General features: G+C 63.9%; 1 protein-coding gene across 1 annotated transcript; it reads right to left on the reverse strand.

Annotated features, from left to right (window-relative positions):
* Positions 1-414: 414 nt before the first annotated feature.
* Positions 415-22,933, reverse strand: LOC143828932 (calsequestrin-1-like). Its single transcript, XM_077319091.1, has 11 exons — positions 22,250-22,933; positions 18,906-18,990; positions 16,610-16,710; positions 15,991-16,102; positions 13,009-13,082; positions 12,317-12,447; positions 10,725-10,770; positions 9,989-10,043; positions 9,527-9,627; positions 8,928-9,002; positions 415-1,597 (listed from the first exon to the last, which is right to left on the reverse strand). Exons 1-11 carry the CDS (start codon positions 22,490-22,492, stop codon positions 1,433-1,435), a joined length of 1,188 nt encoding a protein of 395 aa, XP_077175206.1. The 5' UTR covers positions 22,493-22,933; the 3' UTR covers positions 415-1,432.
* Between the last annotated feature and the right edge of the window lie 1,286 nt (positions 22,934-24,219).

The raw sequence follows: 24,219 nt of genomic DNA on the forward strand, positions 1-24,219 counted from the left end.
CATCCCGATTGGGCCCTACCTCTGACAGGCCATGCCCACTCTCCGCCCACTTAGCCCTTAGCAAGTTATTATAACAGTGAGCACGCCATTTAGGCTGTTCTATGTATGACCCCTGCAATGTTTTATGTGAACCGTCCTGAGCTGTATAAAAATCTAATAAATAAAAGCAGCCCTCCTGGAGTGCTCCCGTTTCAGCTTTCAAGAAAGATCCTGTTCTGAAGATGGGCCTTACCACTGAATCTAACCCCGCTTGCTCCAGGGAAGTACTTCTCCCATCCCCTCCTGCCTGGGCCGTTGGGCTGGCGATGCTACCTGGGATTGAATCTGGGACCCCCTGTGTGCCAAGCAGAGGCTCTTGCACTGAGCCATGGCCCCTCCCCCAATGAAGGGAAAGCACCACATCCTCTCCTGTACTGTGGTTTGACTTTTTTAATCACCGTGGTTGATCTGTACAAAGTTGTTTTTTGAAAATATACAAATTGTACATTGTCCTGCCACCAGGTACTGTTCCTTCCCTCCCCGTCTCTCGTCAGGGGCATGATGGAAAGGCTAGCCACAGGAAGGTCTGCACCCCACACCCAGGGCAGCGCTCCGTTGAGCGCTCCCCTCCCGCTCCCCTCCCCTCCCCGGGACAGCAGGTGGCTTGGCTGAGGCAGAGAAGCTGGCGGGGGCGGCTGAGAAGGCCCTTCTTGGGTGGGGTGAAGATGGAAAGGGGCAGGGAGACCCAGGAGACCCTCTGAGGCCGATGTGTGGACCCTTCTCCTCAAGCAAGGGCCTGCCAAAAGAGCTCTGCCTGCCTGGGGCTGCTGCCCTTTAGGGACGGAGAGCAGCCTGGCACACCTGGGAGGGAGGAGGGGCAGTGAGAAGGGCTCCTCTGCACAGCCAACCAGAGAAGCCTCGTGTGGAGGCATATCCCATCAAAGGCCTGTGTAGGGGACCCCCCCACCCCCGAAGCCCCCAGCAGGGTCATGGGGGGGAAAGCCCCCCCCCCCATGGCTTTGGGCCAGGGTGCCTTCCTGTCAGGCAGTGCTGGGGACGGGGCACGGAGCTTCCTGTGGCCCAGAAAGGTCTGGCTAGCTGCCGGGCTCCGTCCTGGGGAGGGACTCTGGCTTTCCTCCATGCCCCTCAGGACAGGAGCCCGGCAGGAGCTGGCCAGGCCAGGCCAGGCGGGGAGGGGCTGGGGGAGGGGGAAGAGGCCCTTTACGGGGCCCGATTCTCCCTCCTTGGGGGGAAGGGGTGGAATGGGGTGCCCAGGACACGGTGGGGATCTTTGCCTTAAAGGGGATCAATATAAAAAGACGTTCTTGTTCAGGGCTGGTGGCACCCTGCTGCTGTGGTGGCCGCCTGTGTGACACTCGGGAGGGGGAGGGATGACACAGGGGGGACCCCAGGCAGGGCCTTCTCCGGGGCCAGCAGCGGCCAGCGGCCGCTTTTAATCATCGTCGTCGTCGTCATCATCATCATCGTCATCATCATCATCGTCGTCATCATCCTCTGTGTTGATCTCTCCCTCCAGCACGTCCTCAATCCAGTCCTCAAGCTCATCGGCCGAGGGCAGGTCGTCCTCATCGTCCATCTCCAGCCAGATGCTGTCGGCCTGCAGGGAGGGTGTTGTTACAGTGAGCAGGGGGTGGTGGAGGGAGGGGCCTTGGCTTGATGCCCCTCTGCTGGGGATTGAACCGGGGACCTCCTGCCTGCCCAGCAGAGGCTCTGCCCCTGAGCTCTGGCCCCTCCCCAGGGCTCTCCAGGGTCTCAGGCAGAGAAAGGTCTTCCCCATCCCCTCCTGCCTGGTCCTTTCAGCTGGAGAGGCTGCCTGGGATTGAACCGGGGACCTCCTGCCTGCCCAGCAGAGGCTCTGCCCCTGAGCTCTGGCCCCTCCCCAGGGCTCTCCAGGGTCTCGGGCAGAGAAAGGTCTTCCCCATCCCCTCCTGTCTGGTCCTTTCAGCTGGAGATGCTGCCTGGAATTGAACCGGGGACCTCCTGTCTGCCAAGCAGAGGCTCTGCCCCTGAGCTCGGGACCCTCCCCAGGGCTCTCCAGGGTCTCAGACAGAGAAAGGTCTTCCCCATCCCCTCCTGCCTGGTCCTTTCAGCTGGAGATGCTGCCTGGGATTGAACCGGGGACCTCCTGCCTGCCCAGCAGAGGCTCTGCCCCTGAGATCTGGCCCTTCCCCAGGGCTCTCCAGGGTCTCAGCAGAGAAAGGTCTTCCCCATCCCCTCCTGCCTGGTCTTTTCAGCTGGAGATGCTGCCTGGGATTGAACCGGGGACCTCCTGCCTGCCCAGCAGAGGCTCTGCCCCTGAGCTCTGGCCCCTCCCCAGGGCTCTCCAGGGTCTCAGGCAGAGAAAGGTCTTCCCCCTCCCCTCCTGCCTGGTCCTTTCAGCTGGAGATGCTGCCTGGGATTGAACCGGGGACCTCCTGCCTGCCCAGCAGAGGCTCTGCCCCTGAGCTCTGGCCCCTCCCCAGGGCTCTGCAGGGTCTCAGGCAGAGAAAGGTCTTCCCCCTCCCCTCCTGCCTGGTCCTTTCAGCTGGAGATGCTGCCTGGGATTGAACCGGGGACCTCCTGCCTGCCCAGCAGAGGCTCTGCCCCTGAGCTCTGGCCCCTCCCCAGGGCTCTCCAGGGTCTCAGGCAGAGAAAGGTCTTCCCCCTCCCCTCCTGCCTGGTCCTTTCAGCTGGAGATGCTGCCTGGGATTGAACCGGGGACCTCCTGCCTGCCCAGCAGAGGCTCTGCCCCTGAGCTCTGGCCCCTCCCCAGGGCTCTCCAGGGTCTCAGGCAGAGAAAGGTCTTCCCCATCCCCTCCTGCCTGGTCCTTTCAGCTGGAGAGGCTGCCTGGGATTGAACCGGGGACCTCCTGCCTGCCCAGCAGAGGCTCTGCCCCTGAGCTCTGGCCCCTCCCCAGGGCTCTCCAGGGTCTCAGGCAGAGAAAGGTCTTCCCCATCCCCTCCTGCCTGGTCCTTTCAGCTGGAGATGCTGCCTGGGATTGAACCGGGGACCTCCTGCCTGCCCAGCAGAGGCTCTGCCCCTGAGCTCTGGCCCCTCCCCAGGGCTCTCCAGGGTCTCAGGCAGAGAAAGGTCTTCCCCATCCCCTCCTGCCTGGTCCTTTCAGCTGGAGATGCTGCCTGGGATTGAACCGGGGACCTCCTGCCTGCCCAGCAGAGGCTCTGCCCCTGAGCTCTGGCCCCTCCCCAGGGCTCTCCAGGGTCCCAGGCAGAGAAAGGTCTTCCCCATCCCCTCCTGCCTGGTCCTTTCAGCTGGAGATGCTGCCTGGGATTGAACCGGGGACCTCCTGCCTGCCCACCAGAGGCTCTGCCCCTGAGCTCTGGCCCTTCCCCAGGGCTCTCCAGGGTCTCAGCAGAGAAAGGTCTTCCCCATCCCCTCCTGCCTGGTCTTTTCAGCTGGAGATGCTGCCTGGGATTGAACCGGGGACCTCCTGCCTGCCCACCAGAGGCTCTGCCCCTGAGCTCTGGCCCTTCCCCAGGGCTCTCCAGGGTCTCAGCAGAGAAAGGTCTTCCCCATCCCCTCCTGCCTGGTCTTTTCAGCTGGAGATGCTGCCTGGGATTGAACCGGGGACCTCCTGCCTGCCCACCAGAGGCTCTGCCCCTGAGCTCTGGCCCTTCCCCAGGGCTCTCCAGGGTCTCAGGCAGAGAAAGGTCTTCCCCCTCCCCTCCTGCCTGGTCCTTTCAGCTGGAGATGCTGCCTGGGATTGAACCGGGGACCTCCTGCCTGCCCAGCAGAGGCTCTGCCCCTGAGCTCTGGCCCCTCCCCAGGGCTCTGCAGGGTCTCAGGCAGAGAAAGGTCTTCCCCCTCCCCTCCTGCCTGGTCCTTTCAGCTGGAGATGCTGCCTGGGATTGAACCGGGGACCTCCTGCCTGCCCAGCAGAGGCTCTGCCCCTGAGCTCTGGCCCCTCCCCAGGGCTCTCCAGGGTCTCAGGCAGAGAAAGGTCTTCCCCCTCCCCTCCTGCCTGGTCCTTTCAGCTGGAGATGCTGCCTGGGATTGAACCGGGGACCTCCTGCCTGCCCAGCAGAGGCTCTGCCCCTGAGCTCTGGCCCCTCCCCAGGGCTCTCCAGGGTCTCAGGCAGAGAAAGGTCTTCCCCATCCCCTCCTGCCTGGTCCTTTCAGCTGGAGAGGCTGCCTGGGATTGAACCGGGGACCTCCTGCCTGCCCAGCAGAGGCTCTGCCCCTGAGCTCTGGCCCCTCCCCAGGGCTCTCCAGGGTCTCAGGCAGAGAAAGGTCTTCCCCATCCCCTCCTGCCTGGTCCTTTCAGCTGGAGATGCTGCCTGGGATTGAACCGGGGACCTCCTGCCTGCCCAGCAGAGGCTCTGCCCCTGAGCTCTGGCCCCTCCCCAGGGCTCTCCAGGGTCTCAGGCAGAGAAAGGTCTTCCCCATCCCCTCCTGCCTGGTCCTTTCAGCTGGAGAGGCTGCCTGGGATTGAACCGGGGACCTCCTGCCTGCCCAGCAGAGGCTCTGCCCCTGAGCTCTGGCCCCTCCCCAGGGCTCTCCAGGGTCTCAGGCAGAGAAAGGTCTTCCCCATCCCCTCCTGCCTGGTCCTTTCAGCTGGAGATGCTGCCTGGGATTGAACCGGGGACCTCCTGCCTGCCCAGCAGAGGCTCTGCCCCTGAGCTCTGGCCCCTCCCCAGGGCTCTCCAGGGTCTCAGGCAGAGAAAGGTCTTCCCCATCCCCTCCTGCCTGGTCCTTTCAGCTGGAGATGCTGCCTGGGATTGAACCGGGGACCTCCTGCCTGCCCAGCAGAGGCTCTGCCCCTGAGCTCTGGCCCCTCCCCAGGGCTCTCCAGGGTCCCAGGCAGAGAAAGGTCTTCCCCATCCCCTCCTGCCTGGTCCTTTCAGCTGGAGATGCTGCCTGGGATTGAACCGGGGACCTCCTGCCTGCCCACCAGAGGCTCTGCCCCTGAGCTCTGGCCCTTCCCCAGGGCTCTCCAGGGTCTCAGCAGAGAAAGGTCTTCCCCATCCCCTCCTGCCTGGTCTTTTCAGCTGGAGATGCTGCCTGGGATTGAACCGGGGACCTCCTGCCTGCCCACCAGAGGCTCTGCCCCTGAGCTCTGGCCCTTCCCCAGGGCTCTCCAGGGTCTCAGCAGAGAAAGGTCTTCCCCATCCCCTCCTGCCTGGTACTTTCAGCTGGAGATGCTGCCTGGGATTGAACCGGGGACCTCCTGCCTGCCATGCAGAGGCTCTGCCCCTGAGCTCTGGCCCCTCCCCAGGGCTCTGCAGATGCTGCCTGGGATTGAACCGGGGACCTCCTGCCTGCCAAGCAGAGGCTCTGCCCCTGAGCTCTGGCCCCTCCCCAGGGCTCTCCAGGGTCTCAGGCAGAGAAAGGTCTTCCCCATCCCCTCCTGCCTGGTCCTTTCAGCTGGAGATGCTGCCTGGGATTGAACCGGGGACCTCCTGCCTGCCCAGCAGAGGCTCTGCCCCTGAGCTCTGGCCCCTCCCCAGGGCACTCCAGGGTCTCAGGCAGAGAAAAGTCTTCCCCATCCCCTCCTGCCTGGTCCTTTCAGCTGGAGATGCTGCCTGGGATTGAACCGGGGACCTCCTGCCTGCCAAGCAGAGGCTCTGCCCCTGAGCTCTGGCCCCTCCCCAGGGCACTCCAGGGTCTCAGGCAGAGAAAGGTCTTCCCCATCCCCTCCTGACTGGTCCTTTCAGCTGGAGATGCTGCCTGGGATTGAACCGGGGACCTCCTGCCTGCCCAGCAGAGGCTCTGCCCCTGAGCTCTGGCCCCTCCCCAGGGCACTCCAGGGTCTCAGCAGAGAAAGGTCTTCCCCATCCCCTCCTGCCTGGTACTTTCAGCTGGAGATGCTGCCTGGGATTGAACCGGGGACCTCCTGCCTGCCATGCAGAGGCTCTGCCCCTGAGCTCTGGCCCCTCCCCAGGGCTCTGCAGATGCTGCCTGGGATTGAACCGGGGACCTCCTGCCTGCCAAGCAGAGGCTCTGCCCCTGAGCTCTGGCCCCTCCCCAGGGCTCTCCAGGGTCTCAGGCAGAGAAAGGTCTTCCCCATCCCCTCCTGCCTGGTCCTTTCAGCTGGAGATGCTGCCTGGGATTGAACCGGGGACCTCCTGCCTGCCCAGCAGAGGCTCTGCCCCTGAGCTCTGGGCCCTCCCCAGGGCTCTCCAGGGTCTCAGGCAGAGAAAAGTCTTCCCCATCCCCTCCTGCCTGGTCCTTTCAGATGGAGATGCTGCCTGGGATTGAACCGGGGACCTCCTGCCTGCCAAGTAGAGGCTCTGCCCCTGAGCTCTGGCCCCTCCCCAGGGCTCTCCAGGGTCCCAGGCAGAGAAAGGTCTTCCCCATCCCCTCCTGCCTGGTCCTTTCAGCTGGAGATGCTGCCTGGGATTGAACCGGGGACCTCTTGTCTGCCCAGCAGAGGCTCTGCCCCTGAGCTCTGGCCCCTCCCCAGGGCTCTCCAGGGTCTCAGGCAGAGAAAGGTCTTCCCCATCCCCTCCTGCCTGGTCCTTTCAGCTGGAGATGCTGCCTGGGATTGAACCGGGGACCTCTTGTCTGCCCAGCAGAGGCTCTGCCCCTGAGCTCTGGCCCCTCCCCAGGGCTCTCCAGGGTCTCAGGCAGAGAAAGGTCTTCCCCGTCCCCTCCTGCCTGGTCCTTTCAGCTGGAGATGCTGCCTGGGATTGAACCGGGGACCTCCTGCCTGCCAAGCAGAGGCTCTGCCCCTGAGCTCTGGCCCCTCCCCAGGGCTCTCCAGGGTCTCAGGCAGAGAAAGCTCTTCCCCATCCCCTCCTGCCTGGTCCTTTCAGCCGGAGATGCTGCCCGGGATTGAACCGGGGACTTCCTGCCTGCCAAGCAGAGGCTCTGCCCCTGAGCTCTGGCCCCTCCCCAGGGCTCTCCAGGGTCTCAGGCAGAGAAAGGTCTTCCCCATCCCCTCCTGCCTGGTCCCTTCAGCTGGAGATGCTGATGGGATTGAACCGGGGACCTCCTGCCTGCCCAGCCGAGGCTCTGCCCCTGAGCTCTGGCCCCTCCCCAGGGCTCTCCAGGGTCTCAGGCAGAGAAAGGTCTTCCCCATCCCCTCCTGCCTGGTCCTTTCAGCTGGAGATGCTGCCTGGGATTGAACCGGGCACCTCCTGCCTGCCCAGCAGAGGCTCTGCCCCTGAGCTCTGGCCCCTCCCCAGGGCTCTCCAGGGTCTCAGGCACAGAAAGGTCTTCCCCATCCCCTCTTGCCTGGTCCTTGCAGCTGGAGATGCTGCCTGGGATTGAACCGGGGACCTCCTGCCTGCCAAGCAGAGGCTCTGCCCCTGAGCTCTGGCCCCTCCCCAGGGCTCTCCAGGGTCTCAGGCAGAGAAAGGTCTTCCCCATCCCCTCCTGCCTGGTCCTTTCAGCTGGAGATGCTGCCTGGGATTGAACCGGGGACCTCCTGCCTGCCCAGCAGAGGCTCTGCCCCTGAGCTCTGGCCCCTCCCCAGGGCTCTCCAGGGTCTCAGGCACAGAAAGGTCTTCCCCATCCCCTCTTGCCTGGTCCTTGCAGCTGGAGATGCTGCCTGGGATTGAACCGGGGACCTCCTGCCTGCCAAGCAGAGGCTCTGCCCCTGAGCTCTGGCCCCTCCCCAGGGCTCTCCAGGGTCTCAGGCAGAGAAAGGTCTTCCCCATCCCCTCCTGCCTGGTCCTTTCAGCTGGAGATGCTGCCTGGGATTGAACCGGGGACCTCCTGCCTGCCAAGCAGAGGCTCTGCCCCTGAGCTCTGGCCCCTCCCCAGGGCTCTCCAGGGTCTCAGGCAGAGAAAGGTCTTCCCCATCCCCTCCTGCCTGGTCCTTTCAGCTGGAGATGCTGCCTGGGATTGAACCGGGGACCTCCTGCCTGCCAAGCACAGGCTCTGCCCCTGAGCTCTGGCCCCTCCCCAGGGCTCTCCAGGGTCTCAGGCAGAGAAAGGTCTTCCCCATCCCCTCCTGCCTGGTCCTTTCAGCTGGAGAGGCTGCCTGGGATTGAACCAGGGACCTCCTGCCTGCCCAGCAGAGGCTCTGCCCCTGAGCTCTGGCCCCTCCCCAGGGCTCTCCAGGGTCTCAGGCAGAGAAAGGTCTTCCCCATCCCCTCCTGCCTGGTCCTTTCAGCTGGAGATGCTGCCTGGGATTGAACCGGGGACCTCCTGCCTGCCCAGCCGTGGCTCTGCCCCTGAGTTCTGGCCCCTCCCCAGGGCTCTCCAGGGTCTCAGGCAGAGAAAGGTCTTCCCCATCCCCTCCTGCCTGGTCCTTGCAGCTGGAGATGCTGCCTGGGATTGAACCGGGGACCTCCTGCCTGCCAAGCAGAGGCTCTGCCCCTGAGCTCAGGCACCTCCCCAGGGCTCTGCAGCGTCTCCGGCAGAGAAAGGTCTTCCCCATCCCCTCCTGCCTGGAGATGCTGCCTGGGAGTGAACCGGGGACCTCCTGCCTGCCAAGCAGAGGCTCTGCCCCTGAGCCACAGCCTGTCCCCGTCGGCTTAGCCCCCCTCCCCCCTCTCAGGAGAGAAAGGAACCTGGGGCTTCTCTGGCAAATGTAGCTGTTCAGGCAGGGTTGTGTCGGAAGCCACAAGAGTCCATTGCAGAGCAAGAGATGTGTATGGAGTTCTTGCAGAACACAAGTGGGCCCATTTTTTTGGAAGGAAGTCCGGCTCGGACTGCCGCTTGTAGGTGGTTTCGGGGTCAGGGGTGGAGGAATCCCAGCATCACCTCATCAGAAAGGCGGGCCTTAAAAGCAGCCTTCAGGGCCTGGGCTCTGCCTTGGGGGGTAGGAGGCTGCCCGGCCGGCCACAGAACCTGGGCAGATGGTGCTGGAAGGGAACCCACGGGCCATCTAGTCTAGCCCTCTGCACGATGCAGAAATTCAAAGCGACTCCCCTCCCCCCGGCACCTCCCCAGTGGCCCCTTGTGGCACAGGAGTGCAGGCAGGGCGAGTGGCGGGCATTTCCCTGCCCCCCTTGTGCCCCAGAGCACGGTGGGTACTCACGTCCGTTACATTGACAACCCCAATCTGAGGCCGGTTCAGGTCAATGTCGAAAGTCTTCTCCCAGTAGGGGATCAGCTGTTGAGAGCAGAAGGAGGAGGGAGAGAAGGGGGAGGACTGAGCGCCCTGCCTGCAGGCAGGCCCCCTCCCTTCCCGCCATTCCCCAGGACAGGGACAGGGGTCAGCAGGGGCCAGGTGGGCACTGGAATGCCTCTAGAAATAGTCTTGTCGAGCCTCGGCTTCTCTTTCCGTGGGCAGCAAAACAACCCCCCCCATCCCATGGAGCTGGCCCCATGGGAGAGACGAAACCACTGGGTTTTATGGTTTCCCCCAAATGCCCTTCCTCAGACTCACTTTGGCTTTTCTGCCTGAGCCATACAGGGGGGCAAGGTTTTAAAACCAGCCCTGCCGTGGGTGGGCAGCGCAGCTCCCTGCAGGAGGAAGCCGGAGAGGGGAACGGCCCACTTGGCCCCATCGCCGAGTCTAACCCGAATAAAGCCTTGGGTGGGAGCCGGGAGGGGATCCGGGGGCCACTCTCAGAGGGGGGGGCATGGTCCCCCACGCCCCCCAGCCTCCCTCCAAAGCCCACGGGGGCTCCTCACCAGAGGGAAGTCCTCGGGGTCGATCCAGATGATGCTCAGGTCCGGGTTGTCTGTGTTGTCTTGGGCCACATCCTTCAAGATCTCCAGGAACTCGTAGCCGTCTGCGGCCGGAGAGAGCGGGAGGAGAGGGGGGTCAGCGAGGCGGGGGCCGGCAGGGCACCCCACAAGGAGGCCGGCTCTCTCCTCTCCAGCCAGCAGGACTCCTGCTCGGCTAGCCCCGGGGGGGGGGGTGTGACCGTCCCCAAGATTTCTATGGCACTCCAGTGGGAGAGCTGATGCCAGGCAGAGCTCTGGGCACATGTCCTGCATGTGCCTCTCTGGGATAATGTTGCCTTAATCCGTGAGAAGCAAAAGTCAATGCCAGTGGTCAAACAGGCGAGGGAGGGAGCTAGAGGGAGGGAGGGGGTCAACCCCTCCCCCCGGGGCCTGAGGCCACCAGAGCCCTGGCCTGGGGCCACTTACCGGGGTCATCTTCCTCCGCGAAGGCCACAATGTGGATGCCATCAATGTCGTCTTCCTGGAGGGGAGAGTCAAGGGGGGAGGGGGTGAACGGTCACCCTACAGACAGGGGGCAGAGGCCTGGGGGGGGCAGGGGAGGCACCCAGATGGTGCCAGGGGGTCCAGGAATCACCGGTGGGACTGACACAGAATGCCTCCCCTCCAGGGCTGGACCTGCCTCAGCAGGAAGTGGTGCCCAACTCTCCACCCGCATCTTGTCCTCCTTCAGGTACATCTATGTGCTGTGGGGCTGAGCCCCAGGGCAAGGGGCCCCAATGGCCTGGGGCTGACAGCACATCCCGGGGGGCACAATGTCCAGTTCCAGGGAGTAGCTGTGCCGGCCTGCCGGAGGACAGCATGATTCGCCTCCAGGAATACCTTTGAGACCAATCAGAGATTTGGGGACAGGTGCTCTCGGCAGGTGACTGGCAGAGGGAGCTTTGGTGCTGGTCACTGCTGCCCCCGATGACTGTCCCGCTGCCCCTGCCAGGGGTCCCTTCCCGCCAGCAATGGCAGATTTCTGGTTTGCCCCCTCCCCTCCACGGTGAGAGAGGTGGCCCATGGACCCTGGCTCACCCCTACAAGGGGCTCTGGGTTGTGCTCTCCCCGGCCTCCTTCCAGGTGGGCTACCTGCCCGCCCACCTTTCAGGGCCCTGCCCGCACTGACCCCTCCCTCCCTCCCTCCCTCCCATGGACGTACCCAGGTTTCAAACATGCTGTCTGGCTGGAGTTTTCTTAGGGTTGGCCTGCAAGAAATGGACACAGAGAAAGACACCTGAAGAAGGAAGCCCAGAGGAAGGAGGTGGCTGCTTTTGGGCAAGGGGCTTCCGCTGCCGGCCTCACCCAGTGAAGGGAGCCTCCTGTAAGTGGGCGGCAGGCCCTGGGAACCTGCAGGACCCGCGGTCAGGCAGGGAGGGGCGCATGGGGGTGCGGCTAGGAGATAGAGCGGGAGGAGGGACTGAGGCCGGGGGTCTCCTGGGGTGGGGGACAGACCCCCTGGGTGTCACCCGGAGGGTCGGAGAGGGAGTGGGGTGGGGGGGGTGTGTTCCAGCTGTTCCTGGTGGTTCCAGGCACCCCAGAGAAGGGGGGCATCAGCTTGTCGCCCACACGCTTGGGGGGAGGGGGCTGAGCGGATAAGGGCTCCCTCCCTGCCCGTGTGTGGCTGAGTCACCACCGTGCCGCTTCTTCCGAGAGGGACGTGGAAGGGACGTTTCACGGGGACATCTTAGGGAGGGGCCTGGGAAGCAGCCCCCTCTGGGCAGGCAGGCAGGCAGGCAGGCAGCAGCAGAAAGCGGGGGGGGGGGGGGGGAAATGAGACCCCAGCATTGTGTGGCAGAGGGGAACAAGAGGCCAAGCCCAGAGGGGGGGGTGGTGGTGGTGGTGGAGAGGGGCTGCCATGGCAACCCTGCCCCAATGCCATGCGGTGTCCGTGCCAGGAGGCGGAGGAGAAGGGATGGCGCTGGGCTCACTGGGCCACAAAGGGGGAAATAATACTGCCCCCCCCCGCCCCTGCCCTGCCAATGGGTCTGCCCAGAGACAGAGGAGAGGGAGCCCTGGGAGGGAGCCTCCTGGACAGGCAACTTTTGGGGGGGGGCTTTCTGAGGCCCCTCCCCTCCCCTCCCCAGACTTCCCCTTGTTGGTGGCCCTCCGGGATTATGGCGCAACCTCTCCAGGGAGTTCTGCCTGCCCCCCCCCTTCATTTCGGACTGAGCTTGGCGGATTTCCTTTCTTGGCAGACCAAACGGGAGTTTTTACATTGTGGGCTTCGTTGGCATCGTGAGCTGCATTAAGTTCTGACGGGTCGAAAGGTGGCTATTAAATAAATAAATAAATCCCACCCCCCTCCCTGAGATCGCCCCCCCCCAAGACCCCCAGACCCGGCTGCCCTATGGCTTCCCAGCCTCTGGGAGAAACCAGAAGAACAAGAAGCAGACTGCCTCTGAATCTGGAGGCTCCCCTCAATCAGCATGGCTGGCAGCCACGGACAGACTCCTCTTCCGGGAATCTACTCCTGTGGCCTTCGCTACATCCTCAGGAAGCAAATTCTACATTTTACTCCCTCCTCCTCCCCCTGCAGCTCCCTGGGCAACCTTGGGCCAGTCACAGCCCTGATAGTGCTGTTCTGACTGAGCAATCCTTTCAGAGCTCTCTCAGCACCACCTCCCTCCCAGCGTGTCTGTTGTGGGGAGAGGAAGGGAAGGCCGGGCAGTGAAAAGCGGGATATAAAAGGTGGCTACAGCTTTTCAAGCCGTCCCTGCTCCCGCCCCCCTCCCCCCGGGCGGCTGTCCTCACCTCTTGTGCTCCTCCAGGAACTGCATGATCTCTTCCTCGCTGTTGGGCTTGTCTGGGATGGTCACGGGCTCCTCCATGAAGGGCTCGTAGTAATCGATCTCATTCAGTTTGAGAGACAATTTCTTGGCCACCTGCGGAGAGGAGAGGGAGGGAGGGGCAGAGGGGCTCTAAGGAAGGAGGGGGAGGAACCGCCTGCTCCCCCTTCCCCTTCCCCTTCCCCTTCCCCTTCCCGGGCTTGACCCCCTGCCATCCAAGTGGGGAAGGTGTGTGCGTGTGTGTTTGTGTGTGTGTGTGGGGGAGGTAAAGGTGAAAGTGTCAGGCTGGGATCCCCCTGGGCGCCCTTCGGCCAGTCCCCCTTCCAAACTGGGGCCAGTGTGGTGTAGTGGTGAAGACGGGCAGTCGCTGGTCTGGCGAGCTGGGTGTGGGCAGCCCTGGCTAGTATTTGGAAGGCCAGGGGCCCTCGGGGGGGGGGCAGGCCGGGGCAAACCGACCCTCCACATCTCCTGCCTTGACCTGGTGAGCCAAGACTAGCTCAGAAGCGAAGCACGCTTGGTCCTGCTCTGTGCTTGGGTGGGAGACACCCCCCGCCCCACCCCTCCCCTCCCCAGGAGTACAAGGTTGGCCCCTCTTGCCCCACGGCTGTGATTCGGTGGCACTCTGAACTCCCCCCCCCTCCCAACACAGCCACGTACCTTGCTGTCAAAGGTGGCAAAGAAAGGGATGTAGGGGTGGAATTCCTCTGCAGCATCTATGTAGGCCTTGTAATCTGCAGGGGGGAGGAGGAGGAGGGGGAGGTCAGCCCCGCCTTCCCTGCAAAACCAGCCCCAGCTCAGGAAGGAATGAACCAGCTGAAGCCCCAGAAGGGCCAAGCCAGCCACTGAAAGAGACGCCACGAAAGAGAGGCAGCAAGGGATGACACTGGCAGCTCCACAGCCACAGAGGTGGAGGCTCTGCGGAAAGCAAGATGAGGGAAGGGGAGCCAGGCTCATGGCTGTTCCCCAGCCCCCAAAGTCGGAGGGGCTCCATCCTTCTGTGCCCAGAATGGTGGTCACCAAAAGAAAGTGGTGACTGGGAGACACTCTGCCAGTCTGGCTCACAGGCCTGGCACATGAAGTGGTTTTGGGCCCGTAATACTGAGTGCGAAACAGGGCAGGAGGAAGAGGGTGGCTGGTTGATACATGTCTTCTTCCATGGCCCAGAAGCCACCTGGCATAAGAACATCAGAAGAGCCCTGCTGGGTCAGGCAGTTCCTCTGCAGGGCCAGCCACAGGGCAGAGAGGCCGAGGCCTTCCCCTGAGAAGACCCTCAGAAGAGCCCTGCTGGGTCAGGCCAGGGAGGGTCCCTCCAGTCCAGCCTCCCGTCTCACCCAGGGGCCAGCCAGGTCCTCTGCAGGGCCAGCAAGAGAGCAGAGAGGCCGAGGCCTTCCCCTGAGAAGACCCTCAGAAGAGCCCTGCTGGGTCAGGCCAGGGAGGGTCCCTCCAGTCCACCTCCCGTCTCACCCAGGGGCCAGCAAGTTCCACTGCAGGGCCAGCAACAGAGCAGAGAGGCCGAGGCCTTCCCCTGAGAAGACCCTCAGAAGAGCCCTGCTGGGTCAGGCCAGGGAGGGTCCCTCCAGTCCAGCCTCCCGTCTCACCCAGGGGCTAGCCACAGGGCAGAGAGGCCGAGGCCTTCCACTGAGAAGACCCTCAGAAGAGCCCTGCTGGGTCAGGCCAGGGAGGGTCCCTCCAGTCCAGCCTCCCGTCTCACCCAGGGGCCAGCCAGTTCCTCTGCAGGGCCAGCCACAGGGCAGAGAGGCCGAGGCCTTCCCCTGAGAAGACCCTCAGAAGAGCCCTGCTGGGTCAGGCCAGGGAGTGTCCCTCCAGTCCAGCCTCCCGTCTCACCCAGGGGCCAGCAAGTTCCACTGCAGGGCCAGCAACAGGGCAGAGAGGCCGAGGCCTTCCCCTGAGAAGACCCTCAGAAGAGCCCTGCTGGGTCAGGCTAGGGAGGGTCCCTCCAGTCCAGCCTCCCGTCTCACCCAGGGGCCAGCCAGTTCCTCTGCAGGGCCAGCCACAGGGCAGAGAGGCCGAGGCCTTCCCCTGAGAAGACCCTCAGCCCTGCTGGGTCAGGCCAGGGAGGGTCCCTCCAGTCCAGCCTCCCGTCTCACCCAGGGGCCAGCCAGTCCCTCTGCAGGGCCAGCCACAGGGCAGAGAGGCCGAGGCCCTCCCCTGAGAAGACACTCAGAAGAGCCCTGCTGGGTCAGGCCAGGGAGGGTCCCTCCAGTCCAGCCTCCCGTCTCACCCAGGGGCCAGCAAGTTCCACTGCAGGGCCAGCAACAGAGCAGAGAGGCCGAGGCCTTCCCCTGAGAAGACCCTCAGAAGAGCCGTGCTGGGTCAGGCCAGGGAGGGTCCCTCCAGTCCAGCCTCCCGTCTCACCCAGGGGCTAGCCACAGGGCAGAGAGGCCGAGGCCTTCCACTGAGAAGACCCTCAGAAGAGCCCTGCTGGGTCAGGCCAGGGAGGGTCCCTCCAGTCCAGCCTCCCGTCTCACCCAGGGGCCAGCCAGTTCCTCTGCAGGGCCAGCCACAGGGCAGAGAGGCCGAGGCCTTCCCCTGAGAAGACCCTCAGAAGAGCCCTGCTGGGTCAGGCCAGGGAGGGTCCCTCCAGTCCAGCCTCCCGTCTCACCCAGGGGCCAGCAAGTTCCACTGCAGGGCCAGCAACAGGGCAGAGAGGCCGAGGCCTTCCCCTGAGAAGACCCTCAGAAGAGCCCTGCTGGGTCAGGCCAGGGAGGGTCCCTCCAGTCCAGCCTCCCGTCTCACCCAGGGGCCAGCCAGTTCCTCTGCAGGGCCAGCCACAGGGCAGAGAGGCCGAGGCCTTCCCCTGAGAAGACCCTCAGCCCTGCTGGGTCAGGCCAGGGAGGGTCCCTCCAGTCCAGCCTCCCGTCTCACCCAGGGGCCAGCCAGTTCCTCTGCAGGGCCAGCCACAGGGCAGAGAGGCCGAGGCCTTCCCCTGAGAAGACCCTCAGAAGAGCCCTGCTGGGTCAGGCCAGGGAGGGTCCCTCCAGTCCAGCCTCCCGTCTCCCCCAGGGGCCAGCCACTCTGCAGGGCCAGCCACAGGGCAGAGAGGCTGAGGCCTTCCCCTGAGAAGACCCTCAGAAGAGCCCTGCTGGGTCAGGCCAGGGAAGGTCCTGCCAGTCCAGCCTCCCGTCTCCCCCAGGGGCCAGCCAGTTCCTCTGCAGGGCCAGCCACAGGGCAGAGAGGCCGAGGCCTCCCCCTGAGAAGACCCTCAGAAGAGCCCTGCTGGGTCAGACCAGGGAGGGTCCCTCCAATTCAGCCTCCCGTCTCCCCCAGGGGCCAGGCAGTTCCTCTGCAGGGCCAACAAGTGGGCAGAGAGGCCGAGGCCTTCCCCTGAGGTTGCCTCCTGGCTCTGGACTTCAGAGGTTTAGCGCTTCTGAATGTGGAGAACCCCGTCAGCCCCCTTGGCTAGCAGCCATTGTACATTATCCATGGTAGGGCTACTTGGATGGGTGGTATAAAAAGCTGATAAATAAATAAATGAATGAATCCCCTTGGCAGGCTGGTTCTTCCTGTGGCCCTCACTCCATCCTCGGGCCGCGGATTCCACATCTGAGTCACTGATGGGGTCGCCCCTGAGAGCCGCCCAGCCCCACGCGCCCCCTCCCCCTGCTTTCCTGCACGTACGTTCGGAGTCCTCGTTCTTGAAGTAGCCGATGAGTTTGGGCTCGTCTTCTATGTTCTCAAAGGCCTCCAGCTCGTGGTCTCCCTCGATGAACTCTACCGGGTCCTCCAGCACCTGCCGGGGAAGACCAAGCGCTGAGCGGTCAGAGGCCGGAGGGGCCCCGCCCAGCGCCCTTCCCTCAGGCCCACCGCGGGTGCTGGAAAGGCCTGGTGAGGAGACCCCGAGGACAAAGGAGGTGGGGCGGGGAAGAGCCAAGGCAGGCGCAGGAGGACGTTAAGAGCGGCAGGATCCCCATTTGGGAGTCCCAACTGGAGCTCCGCGTGGCCGGGACTGGGCAGCAAGCCGGGTGGCCGGGACTGGGCAGGAATGGGGAGAAGGCTGAGGAAGCCCCCAGCCCCCCATGATCCTGTAGGAGCCACAAAAGTCCAACTGCCCATCAAAATCATAGAGCTGGGAGGGCCCTTAGAGGCCATCTAGGCTCAGCCTACAGCCTTCTGGGCATCTCTCTGGCTGTTCCCCTGAGCAATTAGTCAAGACCTTTGCAGGGCGAGGAGGGAAAGGAAGGAAGGAGAGATACAAGAGTCGGCCATGTGGCACATAGCCACCGGCCAGGGCACTTACGTCCAGCAGGAATTCCACCAGGGTGTCGGCTGAGAACTCTCCATCGTACTCGATTACCTCGTCCTCCTTGAAGACGTAGACGCTGTCTTCCTCGGTCAGCCCTGCATGGGGAGGGGGAGGTGGTCACAGCCTGAGTGGCCAGCAGAAGGCCCACCAGGCCCTGGAAAGCACCCCAGTGCTCCCTCTTGCAAGTCCTGTGGGGAGGGGTCCTGGCTGGGGCTGCAGAGCTCCCTCTTGCACGTCCCGTGGGGAGGGGGCCTGGCTGGGGCTGCAGAGCTCACTCTTGCAAGTCCCGTGGGGAGGGGGCCTGGCTGGGGCTGCAGAGCTCACTCTTGCAAGTCCCGTGGGGAGGGGGCCAGGCTGGGGCTCCAGAGCTCCCTCTTGCAAGTCCCGTGGGGAGGGGGCCTGGTTGGGGCTCCAGAGCTCACTCTTGCAAGTCAAGTGGGGAGGGGGCCTGGCTGGGGCTGCAGAGCTCCCTCTTGCACGTCCCGTGGGGAGGGGGCCTGGCTGGGGCTGCAGAGCTCCCTCTTGCAAGTCCCGTGGGGAGGGGGCCTGGCTGGGGCTGCAGAGCTCCCTCTTGCAAGTCCCGTGGGGAGGGGGCCAGGCTGGGGCTCCAGAGCTCCCTCTTGCAAGTCCCGTGGGGAGGGGGCCTGGTTGGGGCTCTAGAGCTCACTCTTGCAAGTCAAGTGGGGAGGGGGCCTGGCTGGGGCTGCAGAGCTCCCTCTTGCACGTCCCGTGGGGAGGGGGCCTGGCTGGGGCTGCAGAGCTCACTCTTGCAAGTCCCGTGGGGAGGGGGCCTGGCTGGGGCTCCAGAGCTCACTCTTGCAAGTTCAGTGGGGAGGGGGCCTGGCTGGGGCTCCAGAGCTCCCTCTTGCAAGTCCCGTGGGGAGGGGGCCTGGTTGGGGCTCCAGAGCTCACTCTTGCAAGTCCCGTGGGGAGGGGGCCTGGCTGGGGCTCCAGAGCTCCCTCTTGCAAGTCCCGTGGGGAGGGGGCCTGGTTGGGGCTCCAGAGCTCCCTCTTGCACGTCCCGTGGGGAGGGGGCCTGGCTGGGGCTGCAGAGCTCACTCTTGCAAGTCCCGTGGGGAGGGGGCCTGGCTGGGGCTGCAGAGCTCACTCTTGCAAGTCCCGTGGGGAGGGGGCCAGGCTGGGGCTCCAGAGCTCCCTCTTGCAAGTCCCGTGGGGAGGGGGCCTGGTTGGGGCTCCAGAGCTCACTCTTGCAAGTCAAGTGGGGAGGGGGCCTGGCTGGGGCTGCAGAGCTCCCTCTTGCACGTCCCGTGGGGAGGGGGCCTGGCTGGGGCTGCAGAGCTCCCTCTTGCAAGTCCCGTGGGGAGGGGGCCTGGCTGGGGCTGCAGAGCTCCCTCTTGCAAGTCCCGTGGGGAGGGGGCCAGGCTGGGGCTCCAGAGCTCCCTCTTGCAAGTCCCGTGGGGAGGGGGCCTGGTTGGGGCTCTAGAGCTCACTCTTGCAAGTCAAGTGGGGAGGGGGCCTGGCTGGGGCTGCAGAGCTCCCTCTTGCACGTCCCGTGGGGAGGGGGCCTGGCTGGGGCTGCAGAGCTCACTCTTGCAAGTCCCGTGGGGAGGGGGCCTGGCTGGGGCTCCAGAGCTCACTCTTGCAAGTTCAGTGGGGAGGGGGCCTGGCTGGGGCTCCAGAGCTCCCTCTTGCAAGTCCCGTGGGGAGGGGGCCTGGTTGGGGCTCCAGAGCTCACTCTTGCAAGTCCCGTGGGGAGGGGGCCTGGCTGGGGCTGCAGAGCTCCCTGTTGCCGGTCCTGTAGGTGCCCCCCTTTCACCCTAGGCCTCTGGTCTGCGTGGGACTCCCAAGTCCTCCCTGGCTCCTAGTGGGAGTGGGGGGGGGGGGCTGTTGAGGAACTCCTGGAGATTGGAGGATGGGACTTGAGGAGAACAGGGACGTCAGTGGGGCACGGAGTCCTAGAGTGCCCCCTCCAATGCGTCCGTTCTCTCCAGGGGAACTGATCTCTGTGGCCTGGAGAGCAGCTGTAATACTAGGCTGGCCACCTAGCAGCTTGTCTTGGGTCTCCTGCTGCTTTGCCAGCCTGCTCAGCCCCTGCCGGGGTGGGTGGGGTGGAGGGGTGGGGGCACTCTGGCACCTTGTCAGCCCTCCCAGTGCTCCCCCCACCCACCCACAGCATGGGCTTGTCTGCTCCTTGGCCTTTCGTGCAAGGGGAAGGCTCCCCACAGCACCCCTTCCCTCCCTCCCTCCCTCCCTCCCTCCCTCCCTCCCTCCCTCCCTCCCTCCCTCCCTCCCTCCCTCCCTCCCATCATTCACCACCCGCTCTGGGTACCTAGTTTTTTGGCCACGGCCGCGTCCTTCTCGGCATCCACCAGGCCAAAGCCCACCCCTTTATCTTCCAGGACTTGGGCTGCTAACTAGGAAGAAGATGCAGACGGCGGAGACCAGAGGAAGAGACGGAGGCAGAGAGAGGAGGAGAGAGAGAGAGAGAGAGAATGCAGCCCTTTCAGAGAGCGTCATGGGGGGGGGGGGAGAGGGCAGAGCAGCGGGCAACTGGGGCAACTGGGACAACTGGGGCCCAGGCTGGCAGGAAAGGCACCGCCTCCTGCACCTTTCCTGATCCCGCAAGGCTAGTGCTTGGTGGCCAGGGGGTACAAGTAACGCCATCTGCGCATGGTCAGAGGCACTCACCGTTGGACCTGAGGTGAGGCTTTGGCATGCGAACCCAGCAGGGCCTTTTGAGAAGAAGGAAGAAACGGGAGGCCGTGGGGAGGCCCAGCTGGGTCTTAGTGCAGAACTTGGCTGCAGAGGCCTGTCCTCATCCCTTTTGGGGCGAACCCCCTCCCCGATATCTCCCAGCACCAGCAGCCCCCCGCCCACACTGCCAGAGACATGGCATCCAATTCCAGACGCCTGGCACGGGCCATCGACTGCCAGCTCTGGCTTCTTGGCGAGGTGGTCCAAGGGGGAACCCCCCCCCCCCCGGCCTTTTGCAGGCATGTGGGTCATATTCAGTGGCCACAATTCAGGGGCCAATCAGCCACAGGCATCTCCAGGCTCCCTACTGCACCCAGGCACCCCCCTCCCCCGCTGCCCACATGCAGCCAGGGCCTGGTTCAGGGGGGGTGTTTTGGCCTCCAGCAGCCCCTGGGCCCACCCACCCGTGGCTGTGCACCCAGGATTTCCTGAGCAGGTTATCGAACATCGGGGCAATTTGAGCTCCAGCCTGCAGAAGCACTGCCGGAGGAGACCCCCAAGAACAACGGGGGTCCCAGAGAGGGGTGTCCGGTGCCCTCAAACATGCTGCTGGCATGCAGAGCAGGAGGGGGGTGGCTGCCGCTCAGGGGCCTCTGGCTGCAGCTGTCCAAGGCGGTCCAGTCCCTGTCTTGGAATGGTGCCCCCCCCATTCTTGCCAACCGACTGGGAATAGCAGACTTCCGCAGATATTTTGGGAGTGGAGGTGACTTCACCCCCAAGCCGTCTTGGGATCGTGCTCTCAGCAGCCGGTGGGCTCCATCCAGAGGCATGCCAGCCATGCCGAAGGACCAGGACAGGCTGCGGATCCCTGGGCCCACCTGCCCCCCCCCAGGAGTACTCGGAGCGAGGGCAGCCAACCGGGGCCCCCTGGGGCCAGGGCACGGGAGAGGACGAAGGGGTGGCCCTTCCTAATTCGCCAGCTGGCAACTAAGGAGAACCTGGGGAAGGCACCGGGGCCCCCAAGGGGAGGCTGTCAGAAAAGGACCTCAGGAGGCAGGCAGGCAGGCAGGCAGGCTTGGGCAGGTGTGCCATCTGCAAGGGTTTGGTGGCAGCATCCCCCCCCCGCCTTTCCTGTCCCCTCTCAGCTGGCAGGAGGGCTCAGGCAGGCCGGCCGGGGCACAAGGCACCCCTTGGAGCAGAAGCAACGGCCCCTCCTCAGCCCCCCCCCCCCCGCTTGTCCAGAGAGCCCACTGAGATGCCTGCTCCAGCCGGCCTCTTTGGGAGCCATTGTCCCCGGGGGGGGGGGCTCTCTCCCACCAAGACCCTCCCCGCTCTGCCTCTGGGATATTCCGGAGGCCACAGCCCATTTTATGGCCTCACTGAGGGTTTCTTTCCTGGCCGTCCTAACGGGGGATGTCCAGTTGTGGGTCTGTAGATTTTTAAAGAAATCTCTGCTGCCCAAGTCACCTGGAGCTTAACAACTGGGAGTCACCTGGCAGCTTAACAACTGGGAGTCACCTGGCAGCTTAACAACATTTCACTGCGGGAAATGAACCCAGACGGCCCCAAGGACAGCACCAGGAGGAAGCCCAGCAGAGATGGGTCATGGAGGGATGGGGCTGGAGAAACCCTGGGCCCCCTCCAATTTTGCCACCTCCCCCTGGCCCCCTTGGAGCACCCCAGCCCCTTCATCCTCTCCTTGGCTGGAGGCAGTGTGGGGGGCAGTGTGAGAAATGGCCCCGCAGCACTTCCCTCCAGGGAATCTGCCCGGCATGCTCAGGGTCGAGTCCTTGGGAGGACGTGGTCCGCAGACCTGGGCTTCTGGCTGGAATGCGGTCCTGTCCATCCCCCCCCCCCCCCCCGATTGGCAAGGAAACTATTCCAGGCCTCTAAGGACGACGCAAGGGTGAGATTCTCTTCCCTGCCCCAGCAAGACTCCGATTACAGGTGCCTGATCTAGCCAGTTGCTGGGGGGGGGAGGGAGGCTGCAAGACCCCCCCCCCCCGTGGGACACACACACCAGTCCTGGGAAGGGGAGCAGGCATCCTCCTGAAGAGCCCTTCTCCAGTTGGGCAGGACAGTCCAGAAGCAGCAGAAGGGACCCTCTCCCCCTGCCCTCCCCAGCGCCATTTTCACGCATGAGTAGATCCCACCAGCCCCTGGGCCTCCCTCCATCCCTCCGGCTTCCTGTTGTCCCCTGCTCTTTGCCCAAGAGGCAGGCAGCAGCTGCACTGGTGGAGTCCACCCGGTTCTGCAGCCACCTGCAGGGTGGGTCAGGTGCAGCCCTACTGGGCCAGACAAGCCAGCCGAGTGACCCGGCTGCTGCAGACCCCTCTGCAAATTATAGAATCACAGAATGCTAGAGTTGGAAGGGGCCATAGAGGCCATCTAGTCCCACCCCCTGCTCAATGCAGGATCAGGCCTAAGCATCCTAAAGCATCCAAGAAAAGTGTGTATCCAACCTTTGCTTGAAGACTGCCAGTGAGGGGGAGCTCACCACCTCCTTAGGCAGCCTATTCCACTGCTGAACTAGAATCATAGAGTTGGAAGGGGCCATACAGGCCATCTAGTCCAACCCCCTGCTCAACGCAGGATCAGCCCAAAGCATCCTAAAGCATCCAAGAGAAGTGTGCATCCAACCCCTGTCCCCTCTACCTTTGTTCCCCCCCCACCTAACCCTGTCTCTGCTGCTTCCCGGGTCTCCCCTCGACTTCCTCTGCTTCATTTCTGGGGGCCCAAAGCTGGCTGGTGCTGGGACAGGGGTCGGATTCACCCCACGCCTGCCCAGTCCCCCCCCCCCTCCCGGGCACCAGGTTTCCAGCTCCAAATCGGGAAATGTGCGGCTGGAGCCAGGTGAGGCCGGGGACCTTGGTGAGGTGCAGCTGGCCCTGGAGGCCTCCCTTCTTTGCAGGGAGCTGGCTGGCATCCTCCCGGGGGTTCCCCTCCCTGGGGGGCCCTTGCCGCCCCCGTGAGCTTTACCTCCAGGATCAGCTCCTCCATCTCGAACTGCCGCTGGGAGGCCTTGTTGTCCTCGACGGGCTCGTGGTAGAGGAGGGCCAGCACCTCGTACTTCTTGAGGACGGCCTTGTAGTTCTTGGCGTTGACGTCCACCACCCGGTCGATGCCGTCGTATTCCGGGAAATCCAGCCCATCCTCAGCCTGGGCCAGGCGGCCGGCCACGGCCAGCAGCAGGACAGCCAGCACCGGCCCGAGGCCCTTCATCCTGATCCGGCGGCGGCGGGGAGACTTCGGAAGGGAAGGGGTGCCCGGAGCCCAGGGGGAGAGAGAGAGAGAGAGAGAGAGGGAGAGAGGGTGGTCCTGTGGTCCGTGGTCCTTCCCCCTCCCCTGTGGACGAAGAGGTCAAAGGACCCCAAAAGATGGTCTCTCTTGGTTCTTGCCGCCGCCTGTTTTCTTTCTCCCCCTCCTTCTTGCTTTCTTGCTTTCTTTCTTCCCTTCTTTCCTTCCTTCCTTCCTTCCTTCCTTTCTTCTTCCCCTCCCTCTCTCCTGCCTCGCCTGCTCCCTGCCTCTCTTTAAGGTGGCTGGCGGGGCAGGGAACCAGAGTGGACGTCTTGGCTCTCTGCTGACACAGGAGGAGGCCAGGCGAGCTGGGGGAGGGGGGCCCCTGCTCCGGGGTGGTGACAGCCACGCCAAGGGGGGCAATGCTTCACAAGCAAGGGGGGAAGTGACAGGCCGGCCATAAAAGCAGCTGGAGGGGGAGGGCCCAGGGGCCAGGGGGCTGGCGCTCTCCGAGGCATTTGGCACTGCCGGACACCCCACCCCTCCGCTCCCTGCCTATATATGTATATGGGTGATCCAGAGCTGCCGCGGGCACAGGGCTCCCTGACCTGGGCAGCTGCGATCCCTAAACCTTGGGGAACTGGGTGCTGCGGGAGAGGCCTGCACACGTGCCCATGTGTGTGCTTGTGCATGTGTGCATGTTGTGTGTGTGTGCGTGTGCGGGGGGGGGCTGCTCTTCTGGAGACCCCAAATCCCCTCCGTGTGCTCTCCCCCAAGCCCCCTCCCTCCTGCTGTCCTCTCTGCCTTGACTTCTCATGGCCTAAATTTGACGGCATTTTCTTATCGCCTTATTAAGAAAGGGGGACAGGCAAAGAGGCCGGTGGAAAAAGGGGGGCTCCAAGTGAAGGAGGGCAGGCTAAAAATAAGAGGAGATGAGTCTGAGGTAAATCAAGATGGGCTTTTGCGGAGGGAAGGGTAATTAGAGAGCCGGCAGGGCGGGGAGATGCTGTACAGCCCAGTCGGTGGATTTTTCAGGGCTCTTGGATTACACAAGGCTGGTTAGGTAAGAAAGGGTGTGGATCGGTGTGTGCACTTGGCGGGGGGGTGGGGGGGGTCAGACTTAGATCATTGTCTGCCGTGGGCCTTGGCCCTTCATACGGACCCTGCATGCGGCTGTCCAGCCAGCCCACGTCACTCCCACGGTCCCTGCCAAATTCCGGACAGTGATGGCCTCAGCCAGCAAGGGAAAGCATCTGGCCGTTCTCCTGCACGCCACAAGGGAAGGCAGGAGAGAAGGCAACAAACAACATCCACTAAGCACCAGAGGTGGGGGGGGGGGGGTTGAAGGCGGGATCCCCACAGCTCTGTCCAGGGAAGAGGCCCCAGAGTCACATCCCCAAGACTTAGCCTTCAGGCTGTCCATCAGAAGAGAAGAAACTGTAAAGTGCCCTGCTGGATCATGTCCACCCAGTCCAGTCTCTCCTGTCTCAGATACTGGCCAACCAGTGGCTCTGGAGCACCAACAAAGGCACCAAGGCGAAGGCCTCCCCCACAGTTTTCCTCTTGCCCCTCGGATCCAGAGGTTGACTGCCTTTAGTCAAGGTGGGTAGTAGCCACTGATGGATGCGGTTGTCAAGGCAAGAGATGTTCAAAGGCCATTGGCCATTGCCGCCCCTGCATGGCAACCCTGGGCTTCCTTCGTGGTCTCCCTT

The sequence above is a fragment of the Paroedura picta genome, chromosome 1 (assembly GCF_049243985.1).
Source record: "Paroedura picta isolate Pp20150507F chromosome 1, Ppicta_v3.0, whole genome shotgun sequence".
NCBI lineage: Eukaryota > Metazoa > Chordata > Lepidosauria > Squamata > Gekkonidae > Paroedura > Paroedura picta.